Source organism: Oncorhynchus nerka, linkage group LG3 (genome assembly GCF_034236695.1).
Source record: "Oncorhynchus nerka isolate Pitt River linkage group LG3, Oner_Uvic_2.0, whole genome shotgun sequence".
NCBI classification, from domain to species: domain Eukaryota; kingdom Metazoa; phylum Chordata; class Actinopteri; order Salmoniformes; family Salmonidae; genus Oncorhynchus; species Oncorhynchus nerka.
The window spans coordinates 84,883,005-84,908,004 of record NC_088398.1 but is presented as its reverse complement, the minus strand read 5'-3'; the positions used below and the strand labels follow the sequence as shown (position 1 = coordinate 84,908,004).

Here is a 25,000-nt window from a genome sequence, read left to right as displayed (position 1 = left end):
ACAGCCAGAAGAGGACTGGCCAACCCACATAGCCTGGTTCCTCTCTAGGTTTCTTCCTAGGTTTTGGCCTTTCTAGGGAGTTTTTCCTAGCCACTGTGCTTCTACACCTGCATTGCTTTGCTGTTTGGGGTTTTAGGCTGGGTTTCTGTACAGTACTTTGAGATATCAGCTGATGTACGAAGGGCTATATAAATACATTTGATTTGATTTGATTTGCTATTTTCTATGGTAGAGTAGGTCAGGGCGTGACTAGGGGGGTTAGTGTAGTTTATATTTTCTATGTGGGGTTCTAGCGTGTTTTTTCTATGTTGGTGTTTTAGTATGATTCCCAATTAGAGGCAGCTGGATATCGTTGTCTCTAATTGGGGATCATACTTAAGTATAATTTTTTCCACCTGTGTGTTATGGGATATTGTGTTGAGTTAGTGTATGTACAGTGGGGCAAAAAAAGTATTTAGTCAGCCACCAATTGTGCAAGTTCTCCCACTTAAAAAGATGAGAGAGGCCTGTAATTTTCATCATAGGTACACTTCAACTATGACAGACAAAATGGAGAGAAAAAAATCCAGAAAATCACATTGTAGGATTTTTAATGAATTTATTTGCAAATTATGGTGGAATATAAGTCTATTTTCGTTTGTTTGTTTACTGTTTGTTTTGCTGAAGTTTCACTATGAAATATTATGTGGAACTCGAAATACGCTGTATCTTGGTCCGTCTACACAAACAACTGTGACACAGCCTGAACTAAAAATGTATTCAATTACACACACAATACCCCACAATGTCAAATGGAATTTATTTTAAACAATTAGACCTAAATAAGTTCAGGAGTATTAAATGTGCCCAATCAAATCGTATAATAAGTTGCATGGACTCATTCCGTGTTCAACAACATTATTTAACATGATTTTTGAATAACTACCTCATCTCTGTACCTCACACATACAATTATCTGTACGGTCCCTCAGGTGTGTAGTGAATTTGTATAAGTGCCTTAATTCTGACGGAACCACGGAAGAGTAGCTGCTGCCTTGGCAGGAACTAATGGGGATCCATAATAAACCCCAGGAAGAGTAGCTGCTGCCTTGGCAGGAACTAATGGGGATCCTTAATAAACCCCAGGAAGAGTAGCTGCTGCCTTGGCAGGAACTAATGGGGATCCTTAATAAACCCCAGGAAGAGTAGCTGCTGCCTTGGCAGGAACTAATTGGGATCCTTAATAAACCCCAGGAAGAGTAGCTGCTGCCTTGGCAGGAACTAATGGGGATCCATAATAAACCACAGGAAGAGTAGCTGCTGCCTTGGCAGGAACTAACGGAGATACATAATAAACACACATACAATTTTCAAGCACAGATTCTACCACAAAAATCAGGGAGATTTTTCAATGCCTCCCAAAGTAGGGCACCGATTAGTAGATGTTCCTGGAGAGGAAGGAAACTGATCAGGGATTCCACCACGACGCCAAAGGTGATTTTAAAGCAGTTTAATGGCTGTGATAGGAGACAACTGAGGATGGATACACAAGATTTTAGTTACTCCACAATACTAACCTAAATTAGAAAGGAAGTCTGAACAGAATACAAATATTCCAAAACATGCATCCTGTTTGCAGCAAGGCACTAAGGTAAACTGGAAAGAATGTGGCAAAGAAATGTACTTCATGTCCCGAATAGAAAGAGTTTGGGACAAATCCAACACATCACTGAGTACCACTCTCCATATTTTAAAGCATGGTGGTGGCTGCATCATGTTATGGCTATGCTTGTAATCATTAAGAACTGGGGAGTTTTTCAGGATAAATAAAAGCAACGGAATACAGCTGTAAGCACACTGCTGCTCGCACCCTCCCGCCAGTCTAGCATCACTACTCTGGATGGTTCTGACCTAGAATATGTGGACAACTACAAATACCTAGGTGTCTGGTTAGACTGTAAACTCTCCTTCCAGACTCACATTAAGCATCTCCAATCCAAATCTAGAATTGGCTTGCTGTTTCACAACAAAGCATCCTTCACTCATGCTGCCAAACATACCCTCGTAAAACTGACTATCCTACCGATCCATTACTTCGGCAATGTAATTTATAAAATAGCCTCCAACACTCTACTCAGCAAATTGGATGTAGTCTATCACAGTGCCATTCGTTTAGTCACCAAAGCCCCATATACTACCCACCACTGCGACCTGTATGCTATCGTTGGCTGGCCCTTGCTACATATTCGTTGCCAAACCCACTGGCTCCAGGTCATCTATAAGTCTTTGCTAGGTAAAGCCTTGCCTTATCTCAGCTCACTGGTCACCATAGCAGCACCCACCCGTAGCACGCACTCCAGGAGGTATATTTCACTGGTCACCATAGCAGCACCCACCCGTAGCACGCACTCCAGGAGGTATATTTCACTGGTCACCATAGCAGCACCCACCCGTAGCACGCACTCCAGGAGGTATATTTCACTGGTCACCATAGCAGCACCCACCCGTAGCACGCACTCCAGCAGGTATATTTCACTGGTCCCCAAAGCCAACACCTCTTTTGGCCGCCTTTCCTTCCAGTTCTCTGCTGCCAATGACTGGAACAAACTGCAAAAATCACTGAAGCTGGAGACTCATATCTCCCTCACTAACTTTAAGCATCAGCTGTCAGAGCAGCTTACAGATCACTGCACCTGTACATAGCTCATCTGTAAATAGGCCACCCAAATACCTCATCCCCATATTGTTATTTATTTTGTTGCTCCTTTGCACCCCAGTATCTCTACTTGCACATCATCATCTGCACATCTATCACTCCAGTGTTAATGCTAAATTGTAATTACTTTGCCACTATGGCCTATTTATTGCCTTACCTCCCTAATCTTACTACATTCGCACACACTGTATATAGACTTTTCTATTGTGTTATTGACTGTATGTTTGCTTATCCCACTTGTAACTCTTGTTTTTATCACAATCTCATTTACAACTGCAACCCAGCCAAGATAAAGCAGAGTTTATCTTGGCTGGGTTGCAGTTGTAAATGAGAACTTTTTCTCAACTGGCCTGCCTGGTTAAAACAAAAGGCCAAATCTACACTGGGGTTTCTAACCAAGAAGACAGTGAATGTTCCTGATCTACACTGGGGTTTCTAACCAAGAAGACAGTGAATGTTCCTGAGTGGCCGAGCTACAGTTTTGACTTAAATCTACTTGGAAATCTATAGCAAGACCTGAAAATGGTTGTCTAGCAATGGTCAACAACCAATTTGACAGAGGTTGAAGAATTTTGAAAATAATAATGGGCAAATGTTGCACCATCCAGGTTTTGAAAGGTCTTAGAGACTTACCCCCTCCCCCAATTTCGTGATATCCACTTGACCCGGAAGCCAGCCAAACCAGTGTGTCAGAGGAAACACCATTCAATTGACGACCGAAGTCAGCCTGCTGGTGCCCGGCACCCCACAAGGAGTCGCTATAGCACGATGAGCCAAGTAAAGCCCCTCCCCCCGGCCAAACCCTCCCTTAACCCGGATGACGCTGGGCCAATTGTGCACCGCCCTATAGGACACCAGGTCACAACAGGCTGTAACACAGCCTGAGATCGAACCGGATCTGTAGTGATGCTTCAAGCACTGAGAAACAGTGCCTTAGACGGCTTCGCCAATTGGCGTCAACTTGGAGGCCGTGAAAGGTTATTCTACAAAGTATTGACTCCGGAGTGTGAATACTTAAGTAAATGAGGTATGAGATAATACATTTTCAATTCATTTGCAAACATTTCTAAAATCATGTTTTCACACATGGGGTATGTGTGTAGATGGGTGAATGGTTTTATTTAATCCATGTTGAATTCAGGCTGTAACACAACTCAAATGTTGAATAAGTGCAGTGGGCTGGTATCTCTTCTACGCGGGCTGGTATCTATTCTACGCGGGCTGGTATATCTTCTACGCGGGCTGGTATCTATTCTACGCGGGCTGGTATATCTTCTACGCGGGCTGGTATATCTTCTACGCGGGCTGGTATATCTTCTACGCGGGCTGGTATCTATTCTACGCGGGCTGGTATCTATTCTACGCGGGCTGGTATCTCTTCTACGCGGGCTGGTATCTCTTCTACGCGGGCTGGTATCACTACCCGGGCTGGTATATCTTCTACGCGGGCTGGTATCTCTTCTACGCGGGCTGGTATCTCTTCTACGCGGGCTGGTATATCTTCTACGCAGGCTGGTATCTCTACGCAGGCTGGTATCTATTCTACGCGGGCTGGTATATCTTCTACGCGGGCTGGTATCTCTTCTACGCGGGCTGGTATCTCTTCTACGCGGGCTGGTATCTATTCTACGCGGGCTGGTATATCTTCTACGCGGGCTGGTATCTCTTCTACGCGGGCTGGTATCTCTTCTACGCGGTCTGGTATCTCTTCTACGCGGTCTGGTATCTCTTCTACGCGGGCTGGTATCTCTTCTACGCGGGCTGGTATTTCTTCTACGCGGGCTGGTATATCTTCTACGCGGGCTGGTATCACTACCCGGGCTGGTATATCTTCTATGCGGGCTGGTATCTCTTCTACGCGGGCTGGTATCTCTTCTACGCGGGCTGGTATCTCTTCTACGCGGGCTGGTATCTCTTCTACGCGGGCTGGTATCTCTTCTACGCGGGCTGGTATCTCTTCTACGCGGGCTGGTATTTCTTCTACGCGGTCTGGTATCTCTTCTACGCGGGCTGGTATCTCTTCTACGCGGTCTGGTATCTCTTCTACGCGGGCTGGTATCTCTTCTACGCGGGCTGGTATTTCTTCTACGCGGGCTGGTATATCTTCTACGCGGGCTGGTATCACTACCCGGGCTGGTATATCTTCTATGCGGGCTGGTATCTCTTCTACGCGGGCTGGTATCTCTTCTACGCGGGCTGGTATCTCTTCTACGCGGGCTGGTATCTCTTCTACGCGGGCTGGTATCTCTTCTACGTGGGCTGGTATCCCTTCTACGCGGGCTGGTATTTCTTCTACGCGGTCTGGTATCTCTTCTACGCGGGCTGGTATCTCTTCTACGCGGGCTGGTATCTCTTCTACGCGGGCTGGTATATCTTCTACGCGGGCTGGTATCACTACCCGGGCTGGTATCTGTTCTACGCGGTCTGGTATCTCTTCTACGCGGGCTGGTATCTCTTCTACGCGGGCTGGTATCTATTCTACGCGGGCTGGTATATCTTCTCCCCGGGCTGGTATCTCTTCTACGCGGTCTGGTATCTCTTCTACGCGGGCTGGTATTTCTTCTACGCGGGCTGGTATCTCTTCTACGCGGGCTGGTATTTCTTCTACGCGGGCTGGTATCTCTTCTACGCGGGCTGGTATCTCTTCTACGCGGGCTGGTATCTCTTCTACGCGGGCTGGTATTTCTTCTACGCGGGCTGGTATATCTTCTACGCGGGCTGGCACCTCTTCTACGCGGACTGGTATATCTTCTACGCGGGCTGGTATCTCTTCTACGCGGGCTGGTATCTCTTTGCGGGCTGGTATTTCTTCTACGCGGGCTGGTATATCTTCTACGCGGGCTGGTATCTCTTCTACGCGGGCTGGTATCTCTTCTACGCGGGCTGGTATATCTTCTACGCAGGCTGGTATCTCTACGCAGGCTGGTATCTATTCTACGCGGGCTGGTATATCTTCTACGCGGGCTGGTATCTCTTCTACGCGGGTGGGGGTATTTCTTCCACACGGGGGGGTATTACCATCCTGGAGATCGTCATCCATGGAGAAGTAATCCAGGGAGGGTAAAATAGAGTCTTAGATGGGACTTACCATAAAATAGAGTCTTAGATGGGATTTACCATCAAATAGAGTCTTAGATGGGATTTACCATAAAATAGAGTCTTAGATGGGACTTACCATAGAATAGAGTCTTAGATGGGACCTACCATACAGTCTTAGATGGGACCTACCATACAGTCTTAGATGGGACCTACCATACAGTCTTACAGCTTGGATAGAATAGAACAGGCTGTTTCTTACCGGTGATCTGACACCCGTAGAGCTCCAAGCGCAGGGCGATGCCTGTCTTCCAGGTCTGGGGTCTGATGCGTACAAAGCGGGCCAGAACAGGCAGGGGGATCCGGTTCAGGACCACCTCGGTCGAGTCTGTGTTGGCATGGAACACCTGGGCACAGGAGAGAGACAGGGTCAATGAGACAGGGTCAATGAGACAGGGCACAGGAGAGAGAGAGACAGGGTCAATGAGACAGGGCACAGGAGAGAGACAGGGTCAATGAGACAGGGTCAATGAGACAGGGCACAGGAGAGAGACAGGGCACAGGAGAGAGACAGGGTCAATGGACAGGGCACAGACAGGGGTCAATGAGACAGGGCACAGGAGAGGGACAGGGTCAATGAGACAGGTCACAGGAGAGAGACAGGGTCAATGAGACAGGGCACAGGAGAGAGACAGGGTCAATGAGACAGGGCACAGGAGAGAGACAGGGTCAATGAGACAGGGCACAGGAGAGAGACAGGGTCAATGAGACAGGGCACAGGAGAGAGACAGGGTCAATGAGACAGGGCACAGGAGAGAGACAGGGCACAGGAGAGGGACAGGGTCAATGAGACAGGGCACAGGAGAGGGACAGGGTCAATGAGACAGGTCACAGGAGAGAGACAGGGTCAATGAGACAGGGCACAGGAGAGAGACAGGGTCAATGAGACAGGGCACAGGAGAGAGACAGGGTCAATGAGACAGGGCACAGGAGAGAGACAGGGTCAATGAGACAGGGCACAGGACAGGGCACAGGAGAGAGACAGGGTCAATGAGACAGGGCACAGGAGAGAGACAGGGTCAATGAGACAGGGCACAGGAGAGAGACAGGGCACAGGAGAGGGACAGGGTCAATGAGACAGGGCACAGGAGAGAGACAGGGTCAATGAGACAGGGCACAGGAGAGAGACAGGGTCAATGAGACAGGGCACAGGAGAGAGACAGGGTCAATGAGACAGGGCACAGGAGAGAGACAGGGTCAATGAGACAGGGCACAGGAGAGAGACAGGGTCAATGAGACAGGGCACAGGAGAGAGACAGGGTCAATGAGACAGGGCACAGGAGAGAGACAGGGTCAATGAGACAGGGCACAGGAGAGAGACAGGGTCAATGAGACAGGGCACAGGAGAGAGAGAGACAGGGTCAATGAGACAGGGCACAGGAGAGAGACAGGGCACAGGAGAGAGACAGGGTCAATGAGACAGGGCACAGGAGAGAGACAGGGTCAATGAGACAGGGCACAGGAGAGAGACAGGGTCAATGAGACAGGGCACAGGAGAGAGACAGGGTCAATGAGACAGGGCACAGGAGAGAGACAGGGTCAATGAGACAGGGCACAGGAGAGAGACAGGGTCAATGAGACAGGGCACAGGAGAGAGACAGGGTCAATGAGACAGGGCACAGGAGAGAGACAGGGCACAGGAGAGAGACAGGGTCAATGAGACAGGGCACAGGAGAGAGACAGGGTCAATGAGACAGGGCACAGGAGAGAGACAGGGTCAATGAGACAGGGCACAGGAGAGAGACAGGGTCAATGAGACAGGGCACAGGAGAGAGACAGGGTCAATGAGACAGGGCACAGGAGAGAGACAGGGTCAATGAGACAGGGCACAGGAGAGAGACAGGTACAGGAGAGAGACAGGGCACAGGAGAGAGACAGGGAGACACAGGAGAGAGACAGGGTCAGGGTCATGAGACAGGGCACAGGAGAGAGACAGGGTCAATGAGACAGGGCAGGGTCAGGAGAGAGACAGGGTCAATGAGACAGGGCACAGGAGAGAGACAGGGCACAGGAGAGAGACAGGGTCAATGAGACAGGGCACAGGAGAGAGACAGGGTCAATGAGACAGGGCACAGGAGAGAGACAGGGTCAATGAGACAGGGCACAGGAGAGAGACAGGGCACAGGAGAGAGACAGGGTCAATGAGACAGGGCACAGGAGAGAGACAGGGCACAGGAGAGAGACAGGGCACAGGAGAGAGACAGGTCACAGGAGAGAGACAGGGCACAGGAGAGAGACAGGGCACAGGAGAGAGACAGGGCACAGGAGAGAGACAGGGCACAGGAGAGAGACAGGGCACAGGAGAGAGACAGGGTCAATGAGACAGGGCACAGGAGAGAGACAGGGCACAGGAGAGAGACAGGTCACAGGAGAGAGACAGGGCACAGGAGAGAGACAGGGTCAATGAGACAGGGCACAGGAGAGAGACAGGGTCAGACAGGGTCAATGAGACAGGGCACAGGAGAGAGACAGGGTCAATGAGACAGGGCACAGGAGAGAGACAGGGTCAATGAGACAGGGCACAGGAGAGAGACAGGGTCAATGAGACAGGGCACAGGAGAGAGACAGGGTCAATGAGACAGGGCACAGGAGAGAGACAGGGTCAATGAGACAGGGCACAGGAGAGAATGACAGGGTCAATGAGACAGGGCACAGGAGAGAGACAGGGTCAATGAGACAGGGCACAGGAGAGAGACAGGGTCAATGAGACAGGGCACAGGAGAGAGACAGGGTCAATGAGACAGGGCACAGGAGAGAGACAGGGTCAATGAGACAGGGCACAGGAGAGAGACAGGGCACAGGAGAGAGACAGGGTCAATGAGACAGGGCACAGGAGAGAGACAGGGCACAAGAGACAGGGCACAGGAGAGAGACAGGGTCAAGGACAGGGGCACAGGAGAGACAGGGCACAGGATGAGACAGGGCACAGGAGAGAGACAGGGCACAGGAGAGAGACAGGGCACAGGAGAGAGACAGGGTCAGGACAGGAGAGACAGGGCACAGGAGAGAGACAGGGTCAATGAGACAGGGCACAGGAGAGGGACAGGGTCAATGAGACAGGGCACAGGAGAGAGAATGAGACAGGTCACAGGAGAGACAGGGTCAGGGGCACAGGAGAGAGACAGGGTCAATGAGACAGGGCACAGGAGAGAGACAGGGCACAGGAGAGAGACAGGGCACAGGAGAGAGACAGGGTCAATGAGACAGGTCACAGGAGAGAGACAGGGGTCAATGAGACAGGTCCCGCTGGAAAAATGTGTTTTTTCATTCTGATGTCTCCATTTTTTTCACTTTTAAATGAGAAAAGTGTGTGTGTGTGTGTGTGTGTGTGTGTGTGTGTGTGTGTGTGTGTGTGTGTGTGTGTGTTGAGCTGATTGAGTTGCAGTCACCCTGAAACCCCAGTGTACTAGGTCCGGTTTTTATCGTATCGGATTAAAATGCATAGAAACAGAAGAAATAGAACGGGACTCCATCAATGATTCTATTTCTATGCATTTAAATCACAGCTCCACAGTACCATATGTCCATCTCTTCCACCCAGAACTAGACGCGTGAGCCTTTGTCAGTTCTGTCTCGGGGGTTCAGGCCGGGGGAAAGAGGAGAACGGGAGAGGAAGGAATGTCCTACTCCACTGAACTCAGACAAAAGCAACATGACCCTCACTAGGATCCAATGACACCGGGGCCAGCTGGCAGTCTGTGGTGGCCTGTGTTTTACTATGTTACCACCTTACTACAATATTAAACCAGCTAAAATTCAGAGAGGACTTTTTGCTGGCCCTCACTTGTAAAAAGGCAATTTTTGGGTTAGGGGTTAGGGGTTAGGGTTAGGGGTTAGGGGTTAGGGGTTAGGGTCAGGGGTTAGGTTCAGGGTTAAGGTTAGGATTAAGGTTAGGGTTAAGGTTAGGTTCAGGGTTAGGTGTTAGGTTTAGGGGTTAAGGTTAGGGTTAAGGTTAGGGTTAGGATTAAGGTTAGGGTGAAGGTTAGGGTTAGGTGTTAGGGTTAGGGGTTAAGGTTAGGATTAAGGTTAGGGTTAAGGCTAGGATTAAGGTTAGGATTAAGGTTAGGATTAAGGTTAGGGTTAAGGCTAGGATTAAGGCTAGGATTAAGGTTAGGGTTAAGGTTAGGGTTAAGGTTAGGGTTAAGGTTAGGGTTAAGGTTAGGGTTAAGGTTAGGGTTAAGGTTAGGATTAAGGCTAGGATTAAGGTTAGGATTAAGGTTAGGGTTAAGGTTAGGGTTAAGGTTAGGGTTAAGGTTAGGATTAAGGCTAGGATTAAGGTTAGGATTAAGGTTAGGGTTAAGGTTAGGGTTAGGTGTTAGGGTTAGGGGTTAAGGTTATGATTAAGGCTAGGATTAAGGCTAGGATTAAGGTTAGGGAAATAGGATTTTGAATGGGAATCAATTGTTGGTCCCCAAAAAGACCTCTCAAATGTAGTAAGACATAGTTGTGTGTCTGTGTGTGTGTAGGTAAACATATCTAGAGGTGTGTGTGTCTGTGTGTGTCCGTGTGTGTGTGTCCGTGTGTGTGTGTGTGTGTGTGTGTGTGTGTGTGTGTGTGTGTGTGTGTGTGTGTGTGTGTGTGTGTGTGTGTGTGTGTGTGTGTGTGTGTGTGTGAAAACCGATCTAGAGAACAGGTCAGCCACACTGTGTTTGTGTTAGTTAGTTAGTTAGGGTGTTAGGGTGGGGCGAAAACTCTCAGATAAGAAATGAGAGGGTTGGAGGTTGAACCACAGTAAAGGTGTGCCTGCCTGAATGCTGTTAGTACCATACTATATACAGGGTCAGTTAATATCATACTATATACAGGGTCAGTTAATACCATACTATATACAGGGTCAGTTAATACCATACTATATACAGGGTCAGTTAATACCATACTATATACAGGGTCAGTTAGTACCATACTATATACAGGGTCAGTTAATACTATACTATATACAGGGTCAGTTAATACCATACTATATACAGGGTCAGTTAATACCATACTATATACAGGGTCAGTTAGTACCATACTATATACAGGGTCAGTTAATACCATACTATATACAGGGTCAGTTAATACCATACTATATACAGGGTCAGTTAATACCATACTATATACAGGGTCAGTTAATACCATACTATATAGGTCAGTTAATACTATATACAGGGTCAGTTAATACCATACTATATACAGGGTCAGTTAATACTATATATAGGGTCAGTTAATACCATACTATATACAGGGTCAGTTAATACCATACTATATACAGGGTCAGTTAATACTATACTATATACAGGGTCAGTTAGTACCATACTATATACAGGGTCAGTTAATACCATGCTATATACAGGGTCAGTTAGTACCATACTATATACAGGGTCAGTTAATACTATACTATATACAGGGTCAGTTAATACCATACTATATACAGGGTCAGTTAATACTATATACAGGGTCAGTTAGTACCATACTATATACAGGGTCAGTTAATACTATACTATATACAGGGTCAGTTAGTACCATACTATATACAGGGTCAGTTAATACCATACTATATACAGGGTCAGTTAATACCATACTATATACAGGGTCAGTTAATACTATATACAGGGTCAGTTAATACCATACTATGTACAGGGTCAGTTAATACTATATACAGGGTCAGTTAATACCATACTATATACAGGGTCAGTTAATACTATATACAGGGTCAGTTAGTACCATACTATATACAGGGTCAGTTAGTACCATACTATATACAGGGTCAGTTAATACTATACTATATACAGGGTCAGTTAATACTATATACAGGGTCAGTTAATACCATACTATGTACAGGGTCAGTTAATACTATATACAGGGTCAGTTAATACCATACTATATACAGGGTCAGTTAGTACCATACTATATAAAGGGTCAGTTAATACCATACTATATACAGGGTCAGTTAGTACCATACTATATACAGGGTCAGTTAGTACCATACTATATACAGGGTCAGTTAATACTATATACAGGGTCAGTTAATACCATACTATGTACAGGGTCAGTTAATACTATATACAGGGTCAGTTAATACCATACTATATACAGGGTCAGTTAATACTATATACAGGGTCAGTTAGTACCATACTATATACAGGGTCAGTTAATACTATATACAGGGTCAGTTAGTACCATACTATATACAGGGTCAGTTAATACTATATACAGGGTCAGTTAATACCATACTATATACAGGGTCAGTTAATACCATACTATATACAGGGTCAGTTAATACCATACTATATACAGGGTCAGTTAATACCATACTATATACAGGGTCAGTTAATACCATACTATATACAGGGTCAGTTAGTACCATACTATATACAGGGTCAGTTAATACCATACTATATACAGGGTCAGTTAGTACCATACTACATACAGGGTCAGTTAATACCATACTATATACAGGGTCAGTTAATACTATACTATATACAGGGTCAGTTAGTACCATACTATATACAGGGTCAGTTAATACTATACTATATACAGGGTCAGTTAATACTATATACAGGGTCAGTTAATACTATATATAGGGTCAGTTAATACCATACTATATATAGGGTCAGTTAATACCATACTATATACAGGGTCAGTTAATACCATACTATATACAGGGTCAGTTAATACTATATACAGGGTCAGTTAGTACCATACTATATACAGGGTCAGTTAGTACCATACTATATACAGGGTCAGTTAATACTATATACAGGGTCAGTTAATACTATATATAGGGTCAGTTAATACCATACTATATATAGGGTCAGTTAATACCATACTATATACAGGGTCAGTTAATACCATACTATATACAGGGTCAGTTAATACCATACTATATACAGGGTCAGTTAATACTATATATAGGGTCAGTTAATACCATACTATATATAGGGTCAGTTAGTACCATACTATATATAGGGTCAGTTAGTACCATACTATATATAGGGTCAGTTAATACCATACTATATATAGGGTCAGTTAGTACCATACTATATATAGGGTCAGTTAATACCATACTATATATAGGGTCAGTTAGTACCATACTATATATAGGGTCAGTTAATACCATACTATATACAGGGTCAGTTAATACCATACTATATACAGGGTCAGTTAATACTATACTATATACAGGGTCAGTTAATACCACACTATATACAGGGTCAGGTAATACCATACTATATACAGGGTCAGTTAATACCATACTATATACAGGGTCAGTTAGTACCATACTATATACAGGGTCAGTTAATACTATATACAGGGTCAGTTAATACTATATACAGGGTCAGTTAATACTATATACAGGGTCAGTTAATACTATATACAGGGTCAGTTAATACCAAACTATATACAGGGTCAGTTAATACCATACTATATACAGGGTCAGTTAATACCATACTATATACAGGGTCAGTTAATACTATACTATATACAGGGTCAGTTAATACCATACTATATACAGGGTCAGTTAATACCATACAATATACAGGGTCAGTTAATACCATACTATATACAGGGTCAGTTAATACCATACTATATACAGGGTCAGTTAATACCATACTATATACAGGGTCAGTTAATACCACACTATATACAGGGTCAGTTAGTACTATATACAGGGTCAGTTAATACCATACTATATACAGGGTCAGTTAATACTATATACAGGGTCAGTTAATACCATATTATATACAGGGTCAGTTAATACTATATACAGGGTCAGTTAATACTATACTATATACAGGGTCAGTTAGTACTATATACAGGGTCAGTTAGTACCATACTATATACAGGGTCAGTTAATACCATACTATATACAGGGTCAGTTAATACCATACTATATACAGGGTCAGTTAATACTATATACAGGGTCAGTTAATACTATATACAGGGTCAGTTAGTACCATACTATATACAGGGTCAGTTAATACTATATACAGGGTCAGTTAATACCATACTATATACAGGGTCAGTTAATACCATACTATATACAGGGTCAGTTAATACCATACTATATACAGGGTCAGTTAGTACCATACTATATACAGGGTCAGTTAATACTATATACAGGGTCAGTTAGTACCATACTATATACAGGGTCAGTTAATACCATACTATATACAGGGTCAGTTAATACCATACTATATACAGGGTCAGTTAATACTATATACAGGGTCAGTTAATACCATACTATATACAGGGTCAGTTAATACCATACTATATACAGGGTCAGGTTAATACCATACTATATACAGGGTCAGTTAATACTATACTATATACAGGGTCAGTTAATACCATACTATATACAGGGTCAGTTAGTACCATACTATATACAGGGTCAGTTAATACCATACTATATACAGGGTCAGTTAATACTATATACAGGGTCAGTTAGTACCATACTATATACAGGGTCAGTTAATACCATACTATATACAGGGTCAGTTAATACCATACTATATACAGGGTCAGTTAATACCATACTATATACAGGGTCAGTTAATACCATACTATATACAGGGTCAGTTAGTACCATACTATATACAGGGTCAGTTAATACCATACTATATACACCATTTTTACAATGAAACAGGGATACTGGAATGATGGAGGTAGATATGTTTTGGGTTAGCAGAGAGCTCGGCCCCAGTGATGTACTGGGCTGTCCTCACTACCCTCTGGTATAGAGGTCCTGGATGGCAGAGAGCTCGGCCCCAGTGATGTACTGGGCTGTCCTCACTACCCTCTGGTATAGAGGTCCTGGATGGCAGAGAGCTCGGCCCCAGTGATGTACTGGGCTGTCCTCACTACCCTCTGGTATAGAGGTCCTGTTCCGGCCTCCCCTCACCACCTTCTGTAGCGCCATGCGATCCAGGGCGGTGCTAGTGCCATACCACCACATACCAGGCAGTGATGCATCCAGGGCGGTGCTAGTGCCATACCACCACATACCAGGCAGTGATGCATCCAGGGCGGTGCTAGTGCCATACCAACACATACCAGGCAGTGATGCATCCAGGGCGGTGCTAGTGCCATACCAACACATACCAGGCAGTGATGCATCCAGGGCAGTTAGTGCCATACCAACACATACCAGGCAGTGATGCATCCAGGGCGGTGCTAGTGCCATACCAACACATACCACGCAGTGATGCATCCAGGGCGGTGCTAGTGCCATACCAACACATACCAGGCAGTGATGCATCCAGGGCGGTGCTAGTGCCATACCACCACATACCAGGCAGTGATGCATCCAGGGCGGTGCTAGTGCCATACCAACACATACCACGCAGTGATGAATCCAGGGTCAGTGCCATACCAACACATACCAGGCAGTGATGCATCCAGGGCGGTGCTAATACCAACACATACCAGGCAGTGATGCATCCAGGGCGGTTAGTGCCATACCAACACATACCAGGCAGTGATGCATCCAGGGCGGTGCTAGTGCCATACCACCACATACCAGGCAGTGATGCATCCAGGGCGGTGCTAGTGCCATACCAACACATACCAGGCAGTGATGCATCCAGGGCGGTGCTAGTGCCATACCAACACATACCAGGCAGTGATGCATCCAGGGCGGTGCTAGTGCCATACCAACACATACCAGGCAGTGATGCATCCAGGGCGGTGCTAGTGCCATACCAACACATACCAGGCAGTGATGCATCCAGGGCGGTGCTAGTGCCATACCAACACATACCAGGCAGTGATGCATCCAGGGCGGTGCAGTGCCATACCACCACATACCAGGCAGTGATGCATCCAGGGCGGTTAGTGCCATACCAACACATACCAGGCAGTGATGCATCCAGGGCGGTGCTAGTGCCATACCAACACATACCAGGCAGTGATGCATCCAGGGCGGTGCTAGTGCCATACCACCACATACCAGGCAGTGATGCATCCAGGGCGGTGCTAGTGCCATACCAACACATACCAGGCAGTGATGCATCCAGGGCGGTGCTAGTGCCATACCAACACATACCAGGCAGTGATGCATCCAGGGCGGTGCTAATGCCATACCAACACATACCAGGCAGTGATGCATCCAGGGCGGTGCTAGTGCCATACCAACACATACCAGGCAGTGATGCATCCAGTCAAAAGGCTCTCAGCTGTAGAAGTTTTTTTAGGATTTGAGGGCACATGCCAAATTTGTTCAACCTCTTGAGGGGGAAGAGGCTCTGCTACGCCTTCTTCAAGACTGTGCGTGTGTGTTTGTACCATTTTAAGTCTTTAGTGATTTGGACACCGAGGAACTTGAAGTTCCTGTCCACTACAGCCCCGTTGATGAGGATGGGGACGTCCTCGTTTTCTGGATCAGCTCCTTTGTCTTACTGACATTGAGGGCGAGGTTGTTGTCCCTGCACCACACTGCCAGGTCTCTGACCTCCTCCCTGTCATTGTCTCATCATCACCGGTGATCAGTCCTACCACCGTCGTGCCGTCAGCACACTTGATGATTGCGTTGGAGGTGTGCGTGGCCATGCAGTCATGGGTGAACAAGGAAAATGGTTTGGTAAATCGGAGTGGGTCGGAGTGGGTCGGAGTGGGTCCAAGGTGTCTGGGATGCTGGAGTTGATGTTTGAGAGTTTGAGAGCCCTAACCAGCCTCTCAAAGCACTTCCTGAGTACAGATGTGTACAGATGTGAGTCATATCGGGCGGTTGTCACTGTGGCATGACGGGACATGAATGATGTTGGTCATTGTAAAACATATGGGGATTATAGACTGGGACAAGGAGAGGGTGAAAATTACTGTGATTTATGTCGGCCAGCTCTTCTGCACATGCTCTGAGAAAGCGCCCTGAAATACTGCCGGGGCTCCATGGCCTTGTGGGTGTTGACCTCATTAAAGACCTTTCTCACGTCGGCTTTAGACAGCGAGATCTCCCCCAATCCTCTGGGTCGGTGACTGGCCCTCACACCCGGCACGATGTTGTTGATGTGAAAGCATAAATGCACTGAGTTTGTCTGGTAGACAGTCATTGTTGGTCAGATCACGGTTGGGTCTTCCTCAGTAATCCATAATCGTCAGAACCTGTGTTTCCACATTATTCCTATATTGTCAATTTGCTTGTTTTGATGAATCTGCGGAGGTCGTAGCAGGACTTGTGGTACTTGTTCCTGTTCTCGGCCGTAGCCACAGGGTTGTCTGGGATAGCTCTGTGTGTGGTAGCTCTGTGTGTGGTAGTCTCAGGGTTGTCTGGGATAGCTCTGTGTGTGGTAGCCCTGTGTGTGGTAGCTCTGTGTGTGGTAACTCTGTGTGTGGTAGCTCTGTGTGTGGTAGCTCTGTGTGTGGTAGTCTCAGGGTTGTCTGGGATAGCTCTGTGTGTGGTAGCCCTGTGTGTAGTCTCAGGGTTGTCTGGGATAGCTCTGTGTGTGGTAGCCCTGTGTGTGGTAGCTCTGTGTGTGGTAACTCTGTGTGTGGTAGCTCTGTGTGTGGTAGCTCTGTGTGTGGTAGCCCTGTGTGTGGTAGCTCTGTGTGTGGTAACTCTGTGTGTGGTAGCTCTGTGTGTGGTAGCTCTGTGTGTGGTAGTCTCAGGGTTGTCTGGGATAGCTCTGTGTGTGGTAGCCCTGTGTGTGGTAGTCTGTGTGTGGTAGTCTCAGGGTTGTCTGGGATAGCTCTGTGTGTGGTACGCTCAGGGTTGTCTGGGATAGCTCTGTGTGTGGTAGTCTCAGGGTTGTCTGGGATAGCTCTGTGTGTGGTAGTCTCAGGGTTGTCTGGGATAGCTCTGTGTGTGGTAGTCTCAGGGTTGTCTGGGATAGCTCTGTGTGTGGTAGCTCTGTGTGTGGTAGTCTCAGGGTTGTCTGGGATAGCTCTGTGTGTGGTAGCTCTGTGTGTGGTAGTCTCAGGGTTGTCTGGGATAGCTCTGTGTGTGGTAGTCTCAGGGTTGTCTGGGATAGCTCTGTGTGTGGTAGTCTCAGGGTTGTCTGGGATAGCTCTGTGTGTGGTAGCTCTGTGTGTGGTAGTCTCAGGGTTGTCTGGGATAGCTCTGTGTGTGGTAGTCTCAGGGTTGTCTGGGATAGCTCTGTGTGTGGTAGTCTCAGGGTTGTCTGGGATAGCTCTGTGTGTGGTAGCTCTGTGTGTGGTAGTCTCAGGGTTGTCTGGGATAGCTCTGTGTGTGGTAGCTCTGTGTGTGGTAGTCTCAGGGTTGTCTGGGATAGCTCTGTGTGTGGTAGTCTCAGGGTTGTCTGGGATAGCTCTGTGTGTGGTAGTCTCAGGGTTGTCTGGGATAGCTCTGTGTGTGGTAGCTCTGTGTGTGGTAGTCTCAGGGTTGTCTGGGATAGCTCTGTGTGTGGTAGCTCTGTGTGTGGTAGTCTCAGGGTTGTCTGGGATAGCTCTGTGTGTGGTAGTCTCAGGGTTGTCTGGGATAGCTCTGTGTGTGGTAGTCTCAGGGTTGTCTGGGATAGCTCTGTGTGTGGTAGCTCTGTGTGTGGTAGTCTCAGGGTTGTCTGGGATAGCTCTGTGTGTGGTAGTCTCAGGGTTGTCTGGGATAGCTCTGTGTGTGGTAGTCTCAGGGTTGTCTGGGATAGCTCTGTGTGTGGTAGCTCTGTGTGTGGTAGTCTCAGGGTTGTCTGGGATAGCTCTGTGTGTGGTAGTCTCAGGGTTGTCTGGGATAGCTCTGTGTGTGGTAGTCTCAGGGTTGTCTGTGATAGCTATGTGTGTGGTAGTCTCAAGGTTGTCTGGGATAGCTCTGTGTGTGGTAGTCTCAGGGTTGTCTGGGATAGCTCTGTGTGTGGTAGCCCTGTGTGTGGTAGTCTCAGGGTTGTCTGGGATAGCTCTGTGTGTGGTAGTCTCAGGGTTGTCTGGGATAGCTCTGTGTGTGGTAGTCTCAGGGTTGTCTGGGATAGCTCTGTGTGTGGTAGCTCTGTGTGTGGTAGTCTCAGGGTTGTCTGGGATAGCTCTGTGTGTGGTAGTCTCAGGGTTGTCTGGGATAGCTCTGTGTGTGGTAGTCTCAGGGTTGTCTGGGATAGCTCTGTGTGTGGTAGCTCTGTGTGTGGTAGTCTCAGGGTTGTCTGGGATAGCTCTGTGTGTGGTAGTCTCAGGGTTGTCTGGGATAGCTCTGTGTGTGGTAGTCTCAGGGTTGTCTGGGATAGCTCTGTGTGTGGTAGCTCTATGTGTGGTAGTCTCAGGGTTGTCTGGGATAGCTCTGTGTGTGGTAGCTCTGTGTGTGGTTGCATCAGGGTTGTCTGGGATAGCTCTGTGTGTGGTAGTCTCAGGGTTGTCTGGGATAGCTCTGTGTGTGGTAGTCTCAGGGTTGTCTGGGATAGCTCTGTGTGTCCTGTCATCCAGGACTTCTATACCAGGCAGTGTCAGAGGAAGGGTCCAAAGATTCCAGTCACCCCAAGTCATAAACGGTTCTCTCTGCTACCACACGGCAAGCAGCCAGCCAGCCAGCCAGCCAGCCAGCCAGCCAGCCAGCCAGCCAGCCAGTCACACAGCCTAGTGAGGCCCAGTACCGGAGCGCCAAGTCTAGGTCCAAAAGGCTTCTTAACAGCTTCTACCTCCAAGCCATAAGACTGCTGAACAGCTAATCAAATGGCTACCCAGACTACTTACATTGACCCCCTTTATTACACTGCTGCTACTCGCTGTTCACATTACCCCTACCTACATGCACATATTACCTCTACTAACCTGTACATTGACTCTATACCGGTACCCCCTGTATATAGCCTCCACATTGACTCTGTACTGGTACCCCCTGTATATAGCCTCCACATTGACTCTGTACTGGTACCCCCTGTATATAGCCTCCACATTGACTCTGTACTGGTACCCTCTGTATATAGCCTCCACATTGACTCTGTACTGGTACCCCCTGTATATAGCCTCCACATTGACTCGGAACCGGTACTCCCTGTATATAGCCTCCACATTGACTCTGTACTGGTACCCCCTGTATATAGCCTCCACATTGACTCTGTACTGGTACCCCTGTATATAGCCTCCACATTGACTCTGTACTGGTACCCTCTGTATATAGCCTCCACATTGACTCTGTACTGGTACCCTCTGTATATAGCCTCCACATTGACTCTGTACCGGTACCCCCTGTATATAGCCTCCACATTGACTCTGTACCGGTACCCCCTGTATATAGTCTCCACATTGACTCTGTACCGGTACCCCCTGTATATAGCCTCCACATTGACTCTGTACCGGTACCCCTGTATATAGCCTCCACATTGACTCTGTACTGGTACCCCTGTATATAGCCTCCACATTGACTCTGTACCGGTACCCCCTGTATATAGCCTCCACATTGACTCTGTACTGGTACCCCTGTATATAGCCTCCACATTGACTCTGTACTGGTACACCCTGTATATAGTCTCCACATTGACTCTGTACCGGTACCCCCTGTATATAGCCTCCACATTGACTCTGTACCGGTACCCCTGTATAAAGCCTCCACATTGACTCTGTACCGGTACCCCCTGTATATAGCCTCCACATTGACTCTGTACCGGTACCCCTGTATATAGCCTCCACATTGACTCTGTACCGGTACCCCCTGTATATAGCCTCCACATTGACTCTGTACCGGTACCCCTGTATATAGCCTCCACATTGACTCTGTACTGGTACACCCTGTATATAGTCTCCACATTGACTCTATACCGGTACCCCTGTATATAGCCTCCACATTGACTCTGTACCGTACCCCCTGTATAAAGCCTCCACATTGACTCTGTACCGGTACCCCCTGTATATAGCCTCCACATTGACTCTGTACTGGTACCCCTGTATATAGCCTCCACATTGACTCTGTACCGGTACCCCCTGTATATAGCCTCCACATTGACTCTGTACTGGTACCCCCTGTATATAGCCTCCACATTGACTCTGTACCGGTACCCCTGTATATATCCTCCACATTGACTCTGTACCGGTACGCCCTGTATATAGCCTCCACATTGACTCTGTACCGGTACCCCTGTATATAGCCTCCACATTGACTCTGTACCGTAACACCCTGTATATAGCCTCCACATTGACTCTGTACCGTACCCCTGTATATAGCCTCCACATTGACTCTGTACCGGTACCCCCTGTATATAGCCTCCACATTGACTCTGTACCGGTACCCCTGTATATAGTCTCCACATTGACTCTGTACTTGTCCCCTGTATATAGTCTCCACATTGACTCTGTACCTTCCCCTGTATATAGCCTCCACATTGACTCTGTATGGCCGGTACCCCCTGTATATATCTCCTCATTGACTCCGGCATGGCGCCCTGTATATAGCCTCCACATTGACTCTGTACCGTAACACCCTGTATATAGCCTCCACATTGACTCTGTACTCGTAATACCCTGTATATAGCCTCCATTGACTCAGTACTGGTACCCCCTGTATATAGTCTCCACATTGACTCTGTACCGGCACCCCACCTGTATATAGCCTCCACATTGACTCTGTACTGGTACCCCTGTATATATCCTCCACATTGACTCTGTACCGGTACACCCTGTATATAGCCTCCACATTGACTCTGTACTGGTACACCCTGTATATAGCCTCCACATTGACTCTGTACTCGGCATGGCCCCTGTTATAGTCTCCACATTGACTCTGTACCGGTACCCCCTGTATATATCCTCCACATTGACTCTGTCTCTCACCCTGTATATAGCCTCCACATTGACTCACTCTCTTGTCTCTCTCTCTCTCTGTCGGCATGGCCGCTCCTTCCCCTCTCCTCTCTCTTGTCTCTCTCGGCATGGCCGGCTCCTTCCCCTCTCCTCTCTCTTGTCTCTCTCTGTCGGCATGGCCGGCTCCTTCCCCTCTCCTCTCTCTTGTCTCTCTCTCTCGGCATGGCCGGCGCCTTCCCCTCTCCTCTCTCTTGTCTCTCTCTCTCGGCATGGCCGGCTCCTTCCCCTCTCCTCTCTCTTGTCTCTCTCTCTCGGCATGGCCGGCTCCTTCCCCTCTCCTCTCTCTTGTCTCTCTCTCTCTCGGCATGGCCGGCTCTCCTTCCCCTCCTCTCTCTCTTCTCTTGTCTCTCTCTCTCGGCATGGCCGGCTCCTTCCCCTCTCCTCTCTCTGTCGGCATGGTCGGCTCCTTCCCCTCTCCTCTCTCTTGTCTCTCTCTCTCGGCATGCCCGGCGCCTTCCCCTCTCCTCTCTCTTGTCTCTCTCTCTTGGCATGGCTGGCGCCTTCCCCTCTTCTCCCTCTTGTCTCTCTCTCTCGGCATGGCCGGCTCCTTCCCCTCTCCTCTCTCTTGTCTCTCTCTCTCGGCATGGCCGGCTTCTTCTCCTCTCCTCTCTCTTGTTTTTCTCTCTCGGCATGGCTGGCGCCTTCCCCTCTCCTCTCTCTTGACTCTCTCTCTTGGCATGGCCGGCTCCTTCCCCTCTTCTCCCTCTTGTCTCTCTCTCTCGGCATGGTCGGAGCCTACCCCTCTCCTCCCTCTTGCTTCACCCCTCTCTCTCTCTCTCTCTCTCTCTGTCTCCAGATGAAGATGTTAACAGTAGGAGCTGGTTCCAGCTGGCTGTCTCCAAGGTGCCGGGCTGGGGGACAGGAGGGGGGACTGGGGGAACAGCTCTGACACAGCCTGTTAAGATCCTGCATAGAGCCAGAGAACATTCAGCCAGCCAGCCTGTAAGAGGCTGTTCCCCTGGGTCTGCCCTGCTGGGGGGAAATCTGATGATGCTGCTGAACTGAAGCCTGTCTCTAATCCAGCAGCACCCTGTCTGGTCTGTGTGAACCTGTGACCTCTCCTAGGTTATTGGAGAGACCAGTGGATGACCAGCCAGCCAGCCAGCCAGTCAGTCACACAGCCTAGTGAGGCCCAGCCAACCAGCCAGCCAACCAGCCAGCCAGCCAGCCAGTCACACAGCCTAGTGAGGCCCAGCCAACCAGCCAGCCAGCCAGCCAGCCAGTCACACAGCCTAGTGAGGCCCAGCCAACCAGCCAGCCAGCCAGCCAGTCACACAGTCTAGTGAGGCCCAGCCAATCAGCCAACCAGCCAGCCAGTCAGCCAGCCAGTCACACAGCCTAGTGAGGCCCAGCCAACCAGCCAGCCAGCCAGCCAGCCAATCACACAGCCTAGTGAGGCCCAGCCAACCAGCCAACCAGCCAGCCAGTCACACAGCCTAGTGAGGCCCAGCCAACCAGCCAACCAGCCAGCCAGCCAGCCAGTCACACACCCTAGTGAGGCCCAGCCAACCAGCCAGCCAGCCAGCCAGTCACACAGCCTAGTGAGGCCCAGCCAACCAGCCAGCCAGCCAGCCAGTCACACAGTGTAGTGAGGCCCAGCCAACCAGCCGACCAGCCAGCCAGCCAGCCAATCACACAGCCTAGTGAGGCCCAGCCAACCAGCCAACCAGCCAGCCAGCCAGCCAGTCACACAGCCTAGTGAGGCCCAGCCAACCAGCCAGCCAACCATCCAGTCACACAGCCTAGTGAGACCCAGCCAACCAGCCAGCCAGCCAGCCAGTCACACAGCCTAGTGAGGCCCAGCCAACCAGCCAGACAGCCAGTCACACAGCCTAGTGATGCCCAGCCAACCAGCCAGCCAACCAGCCAGCCAGCCAGTCACACAGTGTAGTGAGGCCCAGCCAACCAGCCAGCCAGTCAGCCAGTCACACAGCCTAGTGAGGCCCAGCCAACCAGCCAACCAACCAGCCAGCCAGCTAGCCAGTCACACAGCCTAGTGAGACCCAGCCAACCACCCAGCCAGCCAGCCAGCCAGCCAGTCACACAGCCTAGTGAGGCCCAGCCAACCAGCCAGCCAGCCAGCCAGCCAGCCAGTCACACAGCCTAGTGAGGCCCAGCCAACCAGCCAGCCATCCAGCCAGCCAGCCAGCCAGCCAGTCACACAGCCTAGTGAGGCCCAGCCAACCAGCCAACCAGCCAGCCAGCCAGTCACACAGCCTAGTGAGGCCCAGCCAACCAGCCAACCAGCCAGCCAGTCACACAGCCTAGTGAGACCCAGCCAACAAGCCAACCAGCCAGCCAGCCAGTCACACAGCCTAGTGAGACCCAGCCATGCTGCTGTTACTGGCAGAGATGACCCTGTGCTAGGTTAAAGAAGGCCCCAGCCATGTTGTCCCTGTCCTGGGTTACCAGAGAGGACAGAGAAGGCCCCAGCCATGTTTTCCCTATCCTGGGTTACCAGAGAGGACAGAGAAGTCCCCAGCCATATTGTCCCTGTCCTGGGTTACCAGAGAGGACACAGGGTTATAATTCTCTAAAAAAGCTTTACGGAAATTGAAGATAAAGTTCTATATTTTCTTACAAATATGCTCACGATTTCACTCACGGCGTAGCTCACGCTGTGCCTCATGTACACACCTACAGTGGGGCAAAAAATAATTTAGTCAGCCAATTGTGCAAGTTCTCACACTTAAAAAGATGTGAACACTTATAGAAAACATTGCCAACAAAAAACTCAACTCGTCATGTTTGGAGGACAAAGAATGCTGAGTTGCATCCAAAGAACACCATACCTACTGTGAAGCATGGGGGTGGAAACATCATGCTTTGGGGCTGTTTTTCTGCAAAGGTACCAGTACGACTGATCCGTGTAAAGGAAAGAATGAATGGGGCCATGTATCGTGAGATTTTGAGTGAAAACCTCCTTCCATCAGCAAGGGCATTGAAGATGAAACGTGGCTGGGTCTTTCAGCATGACAATGATCCCAAACATACCGCCCGGGCAACGAAGGAGTGGCTTCGTAAGAAGCATTTCAAGGTCCTGGAGTGGCCTAGCCAGTCTCCAGATCTCAACCCCATAGAAAATCTTTGGAGGGAGTTGAAAGTCTGTGTTGCCCAGCAACAGCCCCAAAACATCACTGCTCTAGAGGAGATCTGCATGGAGGAATGGGCCAAAATACCAGCAACAGTGTGTGAAAACCTTGTGAAGACTTACAGAAAACATTTGACTTTTACTCTTGTCATTGCCAACAAAGGGTATATAACCTTGTATTGAGATAAACTTTTGTTATTGACCAAATACTTATTTTCCACCGATTTGCACTTTTTACCCCATTTTCTGTATTTTTCTCTGTCACCATGTTATGAGTCAGGGAAGACCACAAATACAACAGCACCCATGTTAAGTAGAAGACTAAGAGAAAGTCTTTCTTAGTCCAAAAAGAGGAACCGAGTTGATGGAAATATTGACCATATCGTTCCATTTAGAAAGAGGACACTTCTTCA

General features: G+C 48.4%; 1 protein-coding gene across 1 annotated transcript in view; it reads right to left on the bottom strand.

Annotated features, from left to right (window-relative positions):
- LOC115124773 (neuropilin-2-like) overlaps positions 1 to 25,000 on the bottom strand; it is a 342,903-nt gene that overhangs the window by 181,868 nt on the left and 136,035 nt on the right. Inside the window, exon 10 of the mRNA XM_065005862.1 lies at positions 5,994 to 6,138. Coding sequence (XP_064861934.1) covers positions 5,994 to 6,138 — 145 coding nt within the window. The remainder of the gene's footprint in view (positions 1 to 5,993; positions 6,139 to 25,000) is intronic.